At 37.4% G+C, this 17,803-nt stretch overlaps 1 protein-coding gene across 3 annotated transcripts in view; it reads left to right on the forward strand.

Annotated features, from left to right (window-relative positions):
* The window catches only part of LOC306844131 (glycosaminoglycan xylosylkinase), a 31,456-nt gene extending 16,027 nt beyond the window's left edge, over positions 1-15,429 (forward strand). For 2 of the 3 annotated variants that reach the window (XM_079376061.1, XM_079376063.1), the window contains exons 5-9: positions 5,348-5,457; positions 6,384-6,555; positions 11,226-11,417; positions 11,598-11,657; positions 12,994-13,793. In XM_079376061.1, coding sequence (XP_079232187.1) covers positions 5,348-5,457; positions 6,384-6,555; positions 11,226-11,417; positions 11,598-11,657; positions 12,994-13,225 — 766 coding nt within the window. In that variant the 3' untranslated portion in view covers positions 13,226-13,793. Of the gene's footprint in view, positions 1-5,347; positions 5,458-6,383; positions 6,556-11,225; positions 11,418-11,597; positions 11,658-12,993 lie in introns of all 3 variants that reach the window. The other variant, XM_079376062.1, reaches the window with a different exon arrangement.
* The last annotated feature ends 2,374 nt before the right edge of the window (positions 15,430-17,803 follow it).

Raw genomic sequence — 17,803 nt, forward strand, 5'->3', positions numbered from 1 at the left:
CGGAAAAACAAACTGCATCCACAGTTCACGTAACGCTGTGTTCTTTTGGGAAGCTGAACAAGGTTATCTTTCCCTTACAACCAAAAACACACTTCTTTAGAGACATTCTTCCCGAGCGAGTCTGTGCAGTGCAGCCGAATGAAGCGCGTTGATGGACACGCTCTTGCTCTCGCTCCGGTCGATGCGTGCACGGGCACGTTCTTCCGGGAGAATTGCCCATATAAGGAGTTCCACCCTCGTTTATGTCAGCGAGAGCCATGATTGAAAAAAAAAATAATAATAATTCCGAAACTTGTACGAACCCAGAAGGTTTTTGCCACAGAAATACTCAGTCATACTTCCAAATCATTTTTTGAAACTTTGGCATGAGAATCCAACTCTTTAACAGTGTAAATAACTCTGAATGCATGAAACAGCATTGTAACACAGCATTGTAACATTTGTATGCTGTTTTTTTCTGGATTTTTTGTTTGATATTCTGTCTCTAGCAGTTAAAATAAACCTACCATAAAAATGATAAACCCTTCTTTTATTTTAAGTGGGCAAACTTACAAAATCAGCAGGGGATCAAATAATTATTTTCCCCACTATATATACACTGCCCGTCCAAAAAAAACGTCACACATTCTAATATTTCGTTGTACCGCCTTTAGCTTTGATTACAGCACGCATTCGCTATGGCATCATTTCAATAAGCTTCTGCATTGTCACAACATTTATTCCTGTCCAGAGCCGCATTAATATTTCGCCAAGATCTTGTATTGATGATGGGAGAGTCGGATCGCTGCTCAAAGTCTTCTCCAGCACATCCCAAAGATTCTCAATGGGGTTAAGGTCTGACTCTGGACTCTGTGGTGGCCAATCCATGTGTGAAAATGATTTCTCATGCTCTCTGAACCACTCTTTCACAATTTGAGCCTGATGAATCCTGGCATTGTCATCTTGGAATATGCCTGTGCCATCAGGGAAGAAAAAATTCATTGATGGAATAACCTGGTCATTCAGTATATTCAGGTAGTCAGCTGACCTCATTCTTTGGGCACATAACATAATCAGCCATGGGAGGATCTTACCTATTTGCTTAGTTAAATCCAGGTGGTGACTTTTTTTGGATGGGCAGTGTGTGTATGTATGTATATTAGGGATGTCAACGATTAATCGACGATCGATTAATTGTCGATAAGCGATGGTCGATTAAGCAGTTTAATTTTGGGGTGCGTGCGGCTCATGTGCAAAACACGTGCAAACGTCTGTGAGTGACGGTGAAGGGGCTGGGTCACAAAAATAATTTACTAATATACAAACTACGCTTTTAATGTGATCCAAGTTCTTTTGTGTTGAAATGTAGTAAGTCATGTTCAATTATAATTTCCCTAGATAATTGTTGCATATCGGGCACTTCGCTTTGACAGATAGCTACTATTCATTCATAAAACTTGTTAATTCGTTCATACGACATATTAATTTGTGGCCACTGTCCAGTTTTCATTAATTTGTTCCCTAGAAAACACATGAATTTAAATGCGGGAGCAGTTTATGTAACAAATTCTTAATTCATGGCCACGAAATCTTTCATTTCCCCTCACGTTTACCACAGTAAGAGATGTGAAAACAGTGATTAAAACAACAATAAAATAAACCTGCGAACCTAGAGGGTGAGACAGTGAGGATTTGGGAAAAGAAACAATAAATAATATTAAATTCGTGACCATCTGGCAAAACGGAACACAAAGCCGCATACAGCTTGATTTAAATGTATGCATGCACTCGAACGGCATGAATCCAAAAACATGGTTGCTATGTAACATTTGCCTGCTAACCAATTATTTCTATTATAAACAAAGCTTTGTGTAATATTACTTGTGTCATAATACTCGCATTAAAATGTTGCAAATGGGTAACAGTGTGTTTTGCCATTGCAACACCGGTGGTTTTGGAAACGGATCACTGACCGCGAGTCGCAGCCCCACGCGCCGTACTTGCGTATGGGATAGTTTTATTTTAAATCCCGATAATATCAGTTGCATACATTGCGACGATGTTTTAAAATAAAACAATGAGCACCATGAAACCATTTAAAAAAGGCGCATTCAGCGGTCTCCGTGACAGAATATGAAACAGCCCACAAAATATTGATTCCGTGCGTAACTACGCCGCGCTCACTTCATTTTATCAAATGGTCATAATCGCATCCATTCATTTTACGATCCTGCTACTAGCCTTTTATTTAGACTAAAAACCCCTTTCATTCGGGTAAGGAAGCTGGCGTTTTGAGTAGCATTTGCACATCCTGTCATGCCGGTGACTATACGCTACTGCAATAGACGCATTTTGCAGTATTAAGGTTAATGATTAATCGATTAATTGATCGTTAGTTTAAACGACGATCGATTGTGGAAATGATCGGAAAATGACATCCTTAATATATATATATATATATAGATATAGAGTCCCCTCCATACCTCCATAAGTATTGGAACAGTAAAGACAAAACTGCTCTGTTGGCTGTGGGGTCAAGACATTTGCAAATATGATTAAAAGGTGAATATGAGACACAACTACAGAATGTCACATTTTATTATTAGCTGTTTCAACACATACATGTTTTACCAAATAAAAGAACAGCACTTTTAGAGTTCATCCCACTCATTGATGTGAGCATAAGTATTGGGACAGTTGAACATAAGGCAGATATAAAAGATTAAAAATTATTTAGTTGCAGATCCCTTGCACACAATCACAGCAGTGAGTCTGTGACCCATAGACATCACCAGACTCTTGGTCTCATCCTTTGAAATACTTTTCCCAGCCTTTAATGCAGCCAATTCCAATTGTTGCTTGTTTTGGGGAGTTTCTGCCTTTACTCTCCTCTTCAGCTGGTGAAATTCATGTTCAATCAGATTTAAATCTGGAGAATCTTAGACTTTCCATTTATTTGCCCTTATAAATTCCTTGACTGAACTGGCAGGGTGTTTTGGGTCATTGTCCTGATGCAATATGAAGCACTTCCCAATGAATCTGGTGGCATTTTCTTGAATATTGGTAGGCAAGATGGTTTTGTACCCTTCCAAATTCATTCGCCTACTGTCATCATACATTAAGTCATCAGTAAAGTTGAGAGGGCCTGTTCCAGAGACAGCATGCACGCCCATGCCACGACACCACCTCCACCATGCTTTACAGATGAGGCTGTATGCTTGGGATCATTTGCAGTTCCCTTTTTTCTCCACATTTTTGCTTTCCCATCACTTAGATGAAGGTTCATCTTTGTCTCATCGGTCCATAAACACAGTTCCAAAACTCTTCTGGCTCACCTTTGTGCTTTTTTGCAAACTCTAATCTTGTCTTTCTATTTTTGGTGCTGGTCAGAGGTTTGCATCTTGCTGTGTAGCATCTGTAATTCTGTGTCAAAGTCTCCTGAGGACAGTAGATTGTCAGAGCATCACCCCAGCTTTCTGGAAGTTGTTGGTGATTTTACAGACACGTCTTTTAGGGTTCATTTTCACAGTTTTTATGATTTGTCTGTCATCAACTACTGTTGTTTTCTCAGCCGATCAGGTCGTTGTTGGTTGCTGGTGTCGCTGGTGGTTTCCAAACTCTTGATTTCTCCATGCCCTTTGTTTTTGCTAGAGCTCTAATTGACTTCCTCTTTTAGCATCCAAATTGCTTGCTTTTCTCTCAAAGTCAGCTCCCACATCTTCATCCTGGTTTGTGTGTATCATCATCGAATGCAAGATTCAGAATACAGAAGTAATGGATATAACTGATACGACACATTCCCTGCTTTTAATATCTGAAGAATTAATGCAACAGGAGACAATTGATCACTTAGAAAGATCTGTGAGGTAACTGTCCCAATACTTATGCTCACATCAGAACTTCTTAGCTGGTAAAACATCTGTGTTGATTCACCCAATAATAAAATGTGACATTCTGTAGTTTTGTCTCATATTCATCTTTTAATCATATTTGTAAATGTCTTGACTCCACAGACAACAGAGCCATTTTGTCTTCACTATTCCAATACTTTTGGAGGGCACTATAGATAGATAGATAGATAGATAGATAGATAGATAGATAGATAGATAGATAGATAGATTAAATAATATACTTCACAAAATATGACAAAATTATGTGACACTGAAGACTGAAATAATGATGCTGAAATATTCATCTTTGCAATCTTAGGAGCACATTATTTAACAAAAAATAGAAGTTATTTTAAGTTGTAAAAATGATTATTATTACTGTTTGTTTTTTTGTTTTGTTTTATCAAATAAACGCAGCCTTTGTAAATGTAAGAAATGTTTCAAACATTAAAATAAATCTTGCTGACCCCAAAATTTTGAACCGTTGTGTTTTAAAGGCCCATCTATATTCTAGAAAATAAAATGTGTACATTAACTGCAAAGATAGTATATGATAGTATATAGCATTAGATAATATATGGTTAAAACTATAGCTGTCAATAAATAGATGTATTTCAAACATTAAAATTAATCTTACTGACCCCAACATTTTGAACAGTTGTGTATTTTATAGGCCCATCTATATTCTAGAAAATAAAATGTGTAAAATATAATCTGGGAAATTAGATAATATTAATATATTGTCAGAACTATAGCAGTTTTAGCAGAATAACAGTCAATAGTAATAAAGTCAAATGCTATAGATATATTTTTTTTCTGTGCACAATTAGTTCACTGAAAATTCCTAATCATAATATTGATTAATGTATGATTCATTATGTCATCGAAACACTAAACCACGTAGAGCAGAGTCCTGCACGGATCCTGTTTGGTAAACTCGCACCTGCTCCGCACCTGCTGTACTCAACAGAACACCCGACCTGTTATTTGACCCACTTGTCATAAAGACTGCGATCTGAACCACATCCACATTAAATCTATTACATCAGGTAAACAGAATAACTCCTGCTCATTGTGGCTATTACCTTACACATATAGCCGAAATAGAAACAGAAGCGACTTAAGTTGGCTGTTTAGTCTACGGAGTTTGAACACAAATTAGCACGAATTGAACCAGTAATGACAGAAACAGTGTTTGAGGGGGAGAAAGTGTAGTTTATTTGTTAACATTCGTTTACATATAGAGGGCAACGGGGTTTATGACCTATATTGGCGTTCTAAATGTTTTGGCTTCACTTTTTGGCACAAATTGAGTCAACGTAATCTTGGCTCATGTCTGCCTATGCCCATGCCCATGGATTCCCCAATCACACACGCACTGCATATGACAACGTAAATATTATTAACGTAAACATTCATAACTGTGTTGATAACCAGCTGTATATTTGTGTCATGAGCTTCTCAATCTCTTCCTGCAGGATCCTAGGTTTTAGAAGAGCGCCCCTGGTGGTGGGGAGGTTTATGAATCTGCGCACTGAGATTAAGCCAGTAGCTACAGATCAACTGCTGAGCACTTTCTTGATGCACGGTCAGTTTCACCCTGTCATTCTTTCAATGCTTTCTGTCTGTTGAGATAATCCTCCCTTTTCCTTTTCTATCACATTCTCTCATCATCCCTTCCTAATTTAGAACCACTACTTATGTTTCCAGCACAGAAAAGACATTTCTTGTTTGTTTCATGATTGGACACTTCCTTCCACTGTAGAGAAGTAAAGCCAGAAGTCATCTTGCGCCAATGTGGTCATTTGGAGCCCGAGTCTGGGCTGTGATCATGAGCTGGAGCTGCGGTATCAAAGTCACGCAGACCCTATCGCAAGATAACATTCATGACGCCACACACCCTATTTATAGCATGAAATAACAGACTAAAACCAAACTCACTAGAATATTAACATTTTAACATATAGCAGTGTGATAAGAACTACCGATAATGACAGAAACAGTGTTTTGGGAACAAAAAAAAGTGTAGTGTATTCGTTTACATGTAGAGGGCAGCAGGGTTTATGACATATACTGCCGCCAGCCACCAGGGGGCGATCTAAATATTATGGCTTCACTTTTCGGGACATGAGGCACACATTGCATAAAGTCAAACATTTCTGAATTTGTCATGTCGCTAGACATGCCTACATCCTGTCACCAATACCCAGTGTCACTTTTTGTCGCTACCATTTTGAATGGCGCTTAAGGAATTACAACCCATCGAATGATCTTGTTCCATTGTTCCAAAAATAGCACATGATATATGCTACGTCTGCATTGTTGAACAGTTTCATCAGTCAAACAATATTTTTGAGTTCAGATTGACCTTTTACTGATCTGCAGCATAATCCATTCCATAAAAAGATTCATAACCAACTGTTTGTCCCTTCAAAACACTCCTTTCATGAAGCACGGTCCTTCCAGACATCATTTTAATAATGGTAATTGATGATAATGTCTCTGTTCTTGTAGGAAATAATACATGTTTCTATGGGAAGTGTTATTACTGCCGTGAGACTGAGCCTGCATGTGCAGAGGGGGATGTGATGGAGGGATCAGTTACCCTGTGGCTCCCTGATGTCTGGCCCTTACAGAAACACAGACACCCATGGGGACGGACATACCGAGAGGGCAAACTCGCCAGGTATTGTAATTCTCTCACTGGTTTTCTCCCTTCACCAGCTATTTTTATGCTTTAACTAGAATGAGTGTACAGGTACATGTTGAGTTACTGTTGGTCAGTGGGGACTTTCACTTAGCAATACTAACTCTTGGCCTTTGAGTTGGCTAAGGATGGGATGGTCCAGCATTCAGAATATAACTGCAGATTTTTCACGCTCTGCGTGGCACAGAAACTGCTGATTAAAATAAACTTTAGCATTAAGACTATATGGTTTTTGGTTACAAGTTTTCCCACCTAAGACATGTTTCCTGAAATGAGGTGTAATTTTTTTCCAAACCTGCAAACACAAAACCAAAACTAACACTACTTTTGCTTTTGTGTTTATAGTTTTGAGCAGAAGATTTTTATTTTTACATAAAAGTAATGCACAAGTGAAATAAGTTATGTAAAATGTGAAGAAAAAAAAGAAAAAGGTCCTCTCAAAAGGAAGCCTGTTTGGCTTCTACCTTATTAAATGCTAAACTTGCCAAACTCATTAATTAGAGGTAAACATTGTTAACCTGAAAGAACTAAAACCATGGAGTTACTACATTGTCCAGGTCTTAAGAATGTTTCCAGTATCATTAATGTAATGGTAAACAATTCAAAAGTGAGTCTGGGAAATGCTGTTAATTCTGGCAAGGCAGTTGGAAATCTGGCATCTGGTAAGACTCTAAAATAAAGTTTGCATAAGACCACCTTTGTCTGGAAATTTTTATTTTTTTTGGGAGTACTCGGGTAATCCCAAATTTGCATTGAGAAAGTGGCAAAAGGAGTGAACCCCAAAGACGATAGCTATAATTATATCATTGTAATAGTCGTCCCAATTCTATAAGAATAGTGAAGTCCACACCACAGCTATAATGATAATGACACAGAGGAACAGTAACATTTGCATCATTAGCTTTACATTAACATTAGCATTAGCATTAACTTTAAAGAGCTTGAGCGTTTATAGTGACAGAACACAAAAACACAAGACAAAAAATGCATGCTAATATTGTTATCATTATCAGGGCTTGATTTATGCATTGGCATTCTAGGCACGTGCCTATGCTCGCTCGTCCAGGGGGGCCCAAACACAATGAAAATATATAATATTTTTGTTATACTATCGGCTACAAAAGTGAAAGAACCAAAACCCCAGAAGACATTGAGCAAATAAACAATAGGGTAAAAAATTATCCAAATGCCTATTTCAATGTTTTCCATCTTTTTATGTATGGAAATCATGCTTTCCTTCTCCCATTCTCTGTCGCACAAACAGTACAGATACGCACTCGCACACACTTGGAGTAGCGGACAGAAACTGCCCTGCAAATTTATCATTAAAATAGTTTCGCAGCTGAAAAGCTACATGACAGCTCTCAGATTCAGTAGGAGGTTCTTGAAGCAGTTCAACTTAAAAATTCGCTATTAGTAGACGCTGCTACTGAGAAACGCACAGACGCAGGTATATTCACACACGCTTAATCTCTGTATCTCTCTCTAATAAGTGCGTTAGACTGCATTAATAACTGCATTAGCCTGGCTCAATCCTCTGTTATTAGCTCTAAAATGACGTTTTGGAATACGCAAAGGAAGGTTTATGAGGTGCGTAAGAAATCTGTTCAACACATATGAGATTTCAGGACGGAAACATGACAAATGTCTTGAAATAATCTGAACAATGTCTTGATGTGTGGATGTGACTCCAGGCCGTTAAAATTATTAGAGAAATAATGCACTCCTGAAGTGGTAATGTGGCCAAGATGTCGTTCTCTGATCTCAAATAAATGAAGAACTTCAGTTGATCTTTATTGACTGAATGCAAGCACTTATTGCGATAGAAAACAATGTAACGGTTTCCACTGATTACGAAATAGTTTTGTTTGCTGGGATGGTAATATTATATATTAATAGGGAAAAAATGTAGTTTTGCCTGTGTCACGATAAGAGGTAAATCTGGCCCTGATCGCTATAGTTAGCGTTCTTGTTGTGAATGGTTCATCTAAAAATGAAAATTCTAATAATTTTGTCAGTGTTGTCATGATACTGGAATTTGTAACTTCGATACGATATGAAAAATAGGGAACAACTGCCACAACATTAAAGGCATAAAATGTTAGTTATTTATGGAAGGATAAATATAACAAGGCTAGAATCTGACAGTGAGGTATATTTGTATATGTTTACTTTAAATTTCTTCAGAGGGAAGTATTATTTTTCATATTTGTACCCAAAATAAAGAGAAAACTCCAAATATGCCTCACAAAAGTAATATAATTTATGACGTTGCAGGAAATCCCTAATATGGACAAAAGCATCAAGCTATCACTACATCAAAACGCTTTAACTGGTTAAACAAGAAGACAATAAACACGACTGCGACAATATATGGTTTATCTTTGTTATTCTAGGCATCTCAGGCATTTTCATAAAAACATTGCCTATATTCATAAGAATAAAGTAATTATAATGCAGTGCTAACTGACATAGCATATATTACAATATAGAATGCTAGAAAATATTTGGTTTCATTTTGTGATGAGCCATATCTGATCACAAAAGGAAGTTGTTTTAAACACTTGACTGACTTTATCAAGCAAGTTTGGAGTAAAATATGTGAAATGTGTATTTTTTTTTAACAACAGGTATGTAAGAAGAGACCGAGAATGCATGAGTATTGAAACCATTTTAGATATTTCAGTATCAATATGTATTGAAAAATAAATATTTTTAACACTACTCCAGAATATCTATGAAAGAAATGCATACAGGTTTGGAGTGTTCTGGCTGGCCTGGCTCTCTTGCTGAAATAAATGATCCCAAATATGACAAACAAATAAACGGGAAGCCAGTGCCCATGTTTACTCTAATTTGGTGCTTGGCAAGTGTTCGTTTTTGACCCTGATTGAAGAGCTCTTGGAATATATTGAGGGCATTTCCTCCGTATATTGCTAATCAATGTTGCAGAACTGTATGAAATGCATGAAACGTTTTACATGTCATTAACCTTATCTCTGTCACTTTACTGGAAACCTTTGGTTTATGCAGCCATTTAATGAAACATAAGACTAGATTGGCTATTACTAATCGGTTCATATTGTGACTGCTATTTAAAATGTAACGGATGAATTATTTTGGTCTGAAGTTCTCTGAAACTCTTTCAGTTCTCCAAATGCAGGTATTGAAAGCATTTGTTATCCGGTTGCAGTTTGCACAAAATTTGTCCTTGCAGAGTGCTGCAGGAGCAAGTCCTAAAACCTGGAAATTTTAGTTGGTATTTAGCATTTATGGTTCCATCGTCAATGGGTTTTTTAATTGGTTTTTGGTAAAAAGCCTAAAAATAAGGTCTGTGGTTAACACAAGATCAAGATATTTTATGTTTTATTCTGTGATGCAAAATACATCAGGAATACCCCACTTGTGCTAGTAAGTGGTGAAATGTGTCTTTAAACTTATCTACCCACAAGTCTACTTGTTTGGCATTGTGTTTATACGCTTGCAAACTACTCTAACTCAGACTTTCCAATGTGTAGCTTTTAAAGGTTAAGAGAGTTGTTGGAAGTTTAGTGATGGTGACGTTGATCGTGCAGCTGTGGTGTAGCTTGTTTTTTTTGTAACTTTATCACTAATGGTGGTTGTGTTTAGGCTTCAAATGTGATTAAAGTTGTCTTCAATTTTTTCATTGTTTTGTTAAACAAAACATGTAAGAATCATAAACTTTTGTTGGTCACAGCAGGGCTTATTTTCTGCCGTAATGTAAAAGCAAATGCTTACTAAAATGTCATCCCTACAGCACTATTAAATATTTTCTACTTTATCCATCTTCCCTCATGAGAAATATTCAAAACTAGTGCAATACAGAAAGTACACCTAATTAAAATTACACTTCTCATGGGCATTTAATCATTTTTGACTTTTCAGTCTGAGGTAAATCTTTTTTTTTTTTTTTTTTTGTCTCAGTTTTCCTCTAAAAGAAAACCTGCTTAATAATTATGTACATCTGAACATAAGCAGTTTTTCACTTCCAGCCGACAATCATATATCACTAATAAATGTTTAAATACAAAATTAATAGTAGTTATTAAGATTGATGTTGTTTGGAATTGGTAAAAGGTGCTTGGGGATTATGCACGCACTGTAAGTACTAACAAATAGACAATATGTTAACAATAGGCCTGCTAATAAGCAACTTGTAAATAGTGAGAATTGGTCCCTGTACTGAAGTGTTTTCCCCTAAATGTTATTTTGAAAGTCTTCTGCAGATTACTTCCTTTTCACATGAACTGCATGGGATCTTTATATGTATATTTATTACATAAATGTCCTGTCTCAGTGTACAGAGCTCTTAAATTTCCCATTAGCCCCCTTCTGTTTCTAAGCGGCTGTAAGACTACCGGCCAATCCAGAGCCGTTGAAATTCAAACTACAACGGCTCTGGGCCAATCATAACATTCTGATGCAGATGGTGCATGTACTCAGCGCTGTCTTTGAATTCGTGTAATGCAATGTCTCTGGGCCAAAAGATGCTGCATGTAAACATTTGACACACAATCTAATGAGATTTCTCAGAGACTCGCAAGACGCGAGTCAACGGATGAACACGTTCAAGAGGATGTCTGTTTTTATTGATTGTGTTGATCAATGATTCTGTGTGTGTGTGTCAGGTGGGAGTATGATGAGAGCTACTGCGAGGCCGTGAAGAAAATGCCTCCTTACGATGCCGGTCCACGGCTCCTGGATGTTATCGACACAGCCATCTTTGATTATCTTATCGGTAATGCAGATCGCCATCACTATGAGAGTTTCCAAGACGATGGAGGAGCCAGTATGCTCATCCTTCTGGACAACGCCAAAAGGTAGAAGGAAAGAAATCTAGAGATCTAGTCACCTAAAAGATGATAGACCCAAGTAATTATATATAACTGGGCTTCTACCAGAAAACATTTGAGAAGCCGTTTTAAATAAAGAGAGAGAGTTTTATTTGTTGGTTTTTTGACACACGTAAGATGGTTTGAACTTTTGTGTTTTTCCTGCAGTTTTGGGAACCCAGCTCTAGACGAGAGGAGTATTCTCGCCCCTCTTTATCAGTGTTGCATGTGAGTTCACACACAAACACTGAGTAAACATTGACTTCCTCTTACAACCGACTTTGGTTTCCTAAGAATGGCACACTTCTGACAGTCCCTAACTTCTGGCTTACTTCATCTGCTGGCTGTGATCATGAATGCTTCCCATTCTGTTCTCACTCTGACCACTGACCGCTGTTGACCTTCAGTTATGCAACAAGCTTCTGAGTGGTTTTGCCTGCACGAGTGTGATTCAAGGTTTCTACTGAAACATGTATATGTACATAGTTCACACATAATGTTCTTCTTTTTTAATCAAGATTTTAGGTTAAACATTTAAATGAAAGACACCATCAGTGGTGTGCTGTAGTCTTTTTTCCAATATAAATGTTTTGTTTTCAATTCCTTTATACATCGTTTCCGAGCTAATTGCATTTTGAACAGCAATTACCTTGGAAAAATGATCAAGCAACCAGTACTGCATTTATATTGTAATAAAGATTTTTTTTTTACATTGCTTCAAAAAGAAAATACTACATATGCTGCTGTTTAAACTTTTGAGGGATCAGAGAATGCTTTTATTTAGCATTAAATTTATCATTAATAACTGTACAGATTAAAAAAAAATATATATTTATACAAAATCTATTTCAAATGAATTTATATTCATTAAAGAATCAGCAGCATATTAGAATGATTTCTGAATGATCATGTGACACTGAAGACTGGAACAATGAAGCTGAAAATTCATAAATTACATTTAGAAAATAGTTATATTAAATTGTAATATTTCACGCTGATCAAATGACTCTTAAAAGACTCCTAGTTTAAAAATCCTGAAGTTTTGAACAGAAATGTACAGTTATATATTTCAGTAATGGCAGTTGTTCCACTATCTTTAATCACCTGTTGTGACAACAACTGCTCCTGATACGTGACATTAAATGCGAAAGGTACAAACATTCTGGGTAATGAGGCTTTTCTTGGGGATATTCTATAGTTTTAGCTCCCAGAATGCCTTAGTGCTCCACTTATCTCCTTAATGAGATATTGATAGCTTTAACTGTACATGTGCGTTTAAGACTTCCTGTCTGACTATAGGAATTTAAGGCTTCTCACACTGACAGTGATTTCACGCAACAAATAAATCGCAAGTCATTCATTTTCAATCAAAGGGTGGCGTTTTGAGGTGTCATGAGAAACCGTGTCCATTAAATGATGTAACAAAGTTGAGCCGAGCTCAGCGTTATGCAAATGTGCATCGAACATCTGTGGTTTCGTTGCTTCCTGTCATTTCATTTTTGCTCTTGAATGAGCCAGACACAATTTGATGCGTTATTAGTCTCTCTCTCATTGTATCCAAAAGGGTCCGTGTTTCCACCTGGAACAGGCTAAACCTGCTAAAAGGTGGAGTGTTGAGTTCAGCGATGCGACAGGCCACAGCCCACGATCCCGCCTTTCCAGTGCTAACAGGGCCACATCTCACCGCGCTCGACCGCCGTCTCAATGGAGTGCTGGCCACCGTGCGGCAGTGCATGGAGACGCAGGGTGCCGACAACACGCTGATCGAGGACCGCCTGAACCTGCCTCATCCTTAAACGCACTGGAGAAACAAGGGAAGTGAAGATGTGTTTGACTCTTAATGCACAGGCTCCTTTCGCCTTCCTGCTATGGAGCCAGAGAAGCAGAGGCCACGAGAAGCCCTATGAGCCGACCTAGTGGAGTTTGTTTTTCACTGGATACATTCAAGTCAGACCACAGAGGCAAAGAAGACTCTCCATACTGTTTTTTTTTTTTTTTTCTTGCTCTCTGGATGGAGTGAGGATGTTTTTGTTTTTCTTTTAGGGTCACTCTCTTTTTTTCTTTTGCCATCAAAGTCTGTTTACAGGAAGATGGATTAACAGTTTTCCCAGAGCTACAGACTCAGGAAGACAGATCCAGAAGACTATTAACAAGAGCTTTGGAGAAGATCTCCCACATTGTATATATAGAACAAGCTTTTGAATAATACTGAGTAATAATATTATTGATCTAAAAATAAAATGAATTATGATAGACGGGCTGGGCGGCTGTTGCTACTGATGTTCAGAGAAGATGGTGAAGACGACAGCATTGTAAGATTGCTGTGGGGCATTTTCAACATTAAAAATTAATATTTAAACTGACAGACGTTTGTGTGTATGAAGCATTTGCTCACCCTTTCTTATTTAAAGACAACTGTACAAAAATGACAGAGACAGCAACCCTGTGGTTTAGCAACATGCTGTCGGCACATTTTTTGGTCTAGACTACACACAAATACACTCAAAATCTGTCCAAATGAGGGGCTTGGCCAGTATTCATGTAAACAGTTGATTTTGTCTTGAATGTCAACAGTTGGGAAAGAAGATTAGATGTGTATTAGTATATTGCATGCGGGAAGTGACAAATTCTGTCAAATCAACCAAATTTCAGACATTCCCCCAGCTCAAATTTAGCTGATATATTTTTTTTCTGAAAAAAGATAAACATGTATAGTGATGATAGCCCAAATATTAAATGTCATGGATGAATATTTACCAAGTAATCCACTGTTTTGTTGAGGGGGGTCAAAATGACCAAATTACAGGGAGTTAAAAATGGCTTCAGAAAGATGGCAGCATCACAATGTTATTTTTGCCCGGAGAATTAGGCCTGTTAGTAAATATTTAATATCAACATTTTACTAACAGACCTACTACTAATCTCTGAGCAGCAATATTGCTGTGGCCAAAGGAATGTCAAGCATTTCATTTTCTATATTGCTAAAGAATGAGTGATAAACAAGCTATAGTTTTGCATTATGCATATCATTTCGATAAGATGCAGTGAATTATGCTGAATAGGGAATGTTCAACAAACGTATATACATAGTTAGGTGCTGAAGCAAAATCACACACACACAAACACTTTTAATAATACATAGCTTCAAAGCAGCTTTACATAAAATGCTTTTTTTGTTTTTTTTTTACTATGAACAGAAATCTGCTGTCAGAAATGACTGTCGATGTAATGTCCATATTGCAGAAATGTACAGTTTTATAATAGAGGTCTGTCAAGTGAGTTGCACATAGTTGATATGGTCTCCACTGACATTCAGAGATGTTGTGGTCTTCTCTAGGTGCTGATCCACCATCTGGACTGGAAACGGGCTGGATCTGGGTAGTTAACATTCAGTTAAGCACAAACGTTTAGGAATGATTTACATCACATCACAGTGGAGTCAGCTGTCTTAATCGCGGCTTGTGTACTGCAAATATATACAAGCATCATCACTGTGTCTGTCACCGACTCTGTTCCCCTTTCCAGCTTGAACTGATGGTAAAACTAAGGACATTATTAACTGTCTTTATATTTACTTTGAAAGCTGAACCTTGCATTGTGTTACATTTCAGACCCATGCTTGTGGTGTTCGGCCAATTACAATGCACTGGGTCAGTTGGCCAATCAGAACAGACTATGCTTGTCGAAGGAGGGGCTTTGTAGAAAACGACGTGTTTGGGGCATAGAGGAACTGCAATAATCAGAATCAGAATTAGCTTTATTGCCAGGTATGTTTGCACATACCAGGAATTTGTTTTAGTGACAGTAGCTCCACAGTGCGACAGAATCACAGCGACAGGACAGGACACAGATAATAATAAAAAGTACAAATCTAGAAAATGGACAATATGCAAAATAGACAATTCAGTATGTAGTGATGTAATGTACAGTGATTTAATGTACAGTATTTGAAAAATGTGTTTTTTGAATATTAAAGCATGTCAACATATTCTGTTACACCAAATACACACAATAATGATCTTTAAAATAGCATCATATGACCCCTTTAAATGCCGCTCCATTTGAAAGCAGGTGATGGAGACTTACTGCTAATCACAGAACTGGCTTTACTGATGAGATTTGCATGATAATCGCGTTCAATATATCACCCAGCGCTAAATTCATGATGCTGCCATCTTTCTGAAGTCATTTTTAACCCCCTGTAATTTGGCTCTGAGTCTCAGGTGAAAATGAACGTTTTGACCCCCCTCTACAAAATAGTGGATTACACGGTAAATATTCATCTATGACATTTAATATTTTGGCTATCATCACTATCTTTCTTCAGAAAAAATATTAGCATAATCAAAAATTAGAGCTGGGTAGCTTTGGGTTGAGTTGACACGAATGACCCATTTAGAAGTTCATAGAGTGTCAAATACAAAAATACAAATACAAAACACCGTTAAGGTAACGCACAACACTAAAATAAAGCAATAAACATTAAAGTCAGTGTAAAGGCAATTCAGAGAATTGTTTCTAAACATTACAAATGTCTTTCTGAAAACACATTACAAAGACTATGATTATGTAGTATTGAATTGTAGAGTTAGAGCGTTAAGCACTCACCATTTTTGTGTTTGGGATTTTTTGGGGCGTGCCTGATATCATATCTCAGTGATACAGTAGAGCCACTGCGCATGGCCCCTCCCCCAACATTATAAGAGGTGTTCTTCGGGTGTTATTTAATATTGCTTTACACAGACTTTAGTTCACCAGCATCAGATGTAGCCATAATGCACATAACTGATAAACTGAAAAAAACAACAACTAAGAAACATACCTATATCTCAATGAAAAGCCATCAAATATGAAACATCGCTCCCAAGGAAATGTGGGAATGTTAATTTACATTTTTTGATTGTAGATAAGATGACGTTCTGTTTACATCCAAAAACGGTACATTCAGCAGTATGGTATTTTACTGTAAAATGACATTGTAAAATTAATTAAATGTCCCGTTAGATTTTTACAGTTTGATTTTACCATAGCATTTTAGTCTTTTACAGTTAATATTAGTCATTTTTACGGTGTAGCAACTTTATTTTCAGAAAAATTTACTTGATATACATTCCCCTCCATAAGTACTGGAACAGTAAAGACAAAATTGCTCTGTTGGCTGTGGGGTCAAGACATTTGCAAATATGATTAAAAGATGAATATGAGACAAAACTACAGAATGTCACATTTTATTATTGGGTGCTTCAACACATACATGTTTTACCAGCTAAGAAGTTCAGCACTTTTAGAGTTCATCCCACTCATTGATGTGAGCATAAGTATTGGGACAGTTGAACATAAGGCAGATATAAAAGATTAAAAGCTATTATTTAGTTGCAGATCCCTTGCACACAATCACAGCAGTGAGTCTGTGACCCATAGACATCACCAGACTCTTGGTCTCATCCTTTTAAATACTTTCCCAGTCTTTAATGCAGCCAATTCCAATTGTTGCTTGTTTTGGGGAGTTTCTGCCTTTACTCTCCTCTTCAGCTGGTGAAATTCATGTTCAATCGGATTTAAATCTGGAGATTGACTTGGGCAATCTAAGACTTTCCATTTCTTTGCTCTTATAAATTCCTTGACTGAACTGGCAGGGTGTTTTGGGTCATTGTCCTGATGCAATATGAAGCACTTCCCAATGAATCTGGTGGCATTTTCTTGAATATTGGTAGGCAAGATGGTTTTGTACCCTTCAAAATTCATTCGCCTACTGTCATCATACATTAAGTCATCAGTAAAGTTGAGAGGGCCTGTTCCAGAGACACCCATGCATGCCCATGCCATGACACCACCTCCACCATGCTTTACAGATGAGGCTGTATGCTTGGGATCATTTGCAGTTCCCTTTTTTCTCCACATTTTTGCTTTCCCATCACTTAGATGAAGGTTCATCTTTGTCTCATCGGTCCATAAACACAGTTCCAAAACTCTTCTGGCTCACCTTTGTGCTTTTTTGCAAACTCTAATCTTGTCTTTCTATTTTTGGTGCTGGTCAGAGGTTTGCATCTTGCTGTGTAGCATCTGTAATTCTGTGTCAAAGTCTCCTGAGGACTTTGATGATTTTACAGACATGTCTTTTAGGGTTCATTTTCACAGCTTTTATTATTTGTCTGTCATCAACTACTGTTGTTTTCTCAGCCGATCAGGTCGTTGTTGGTTGCTGGTGTCGCTGGTTGTTTCCAAACTCTTGATTTCTCCATGCCCTTTGTTTTTGCTAGAGCTCTAATTGACTTCCTCTTTTCTTTTAGCATCCAAATTGCATGCTTTTCTCTCAAAGTCAGCTCCCTCATCTTCATCCTGGTTTGTGTGTCATCATCAAATGCAAGATTCAG

Source organism: Barbus barbus, assembly GCF_936440315.1.
Source record: "Barbus barbus genome assembly, chromosome: 24".
Classification (NCBI taxonomy): Eukaryota; Metazoa; Chordata; class Actinopteri; order Cypriniformes; family Cyprinidae; genus Barbus; species Barbus barbus.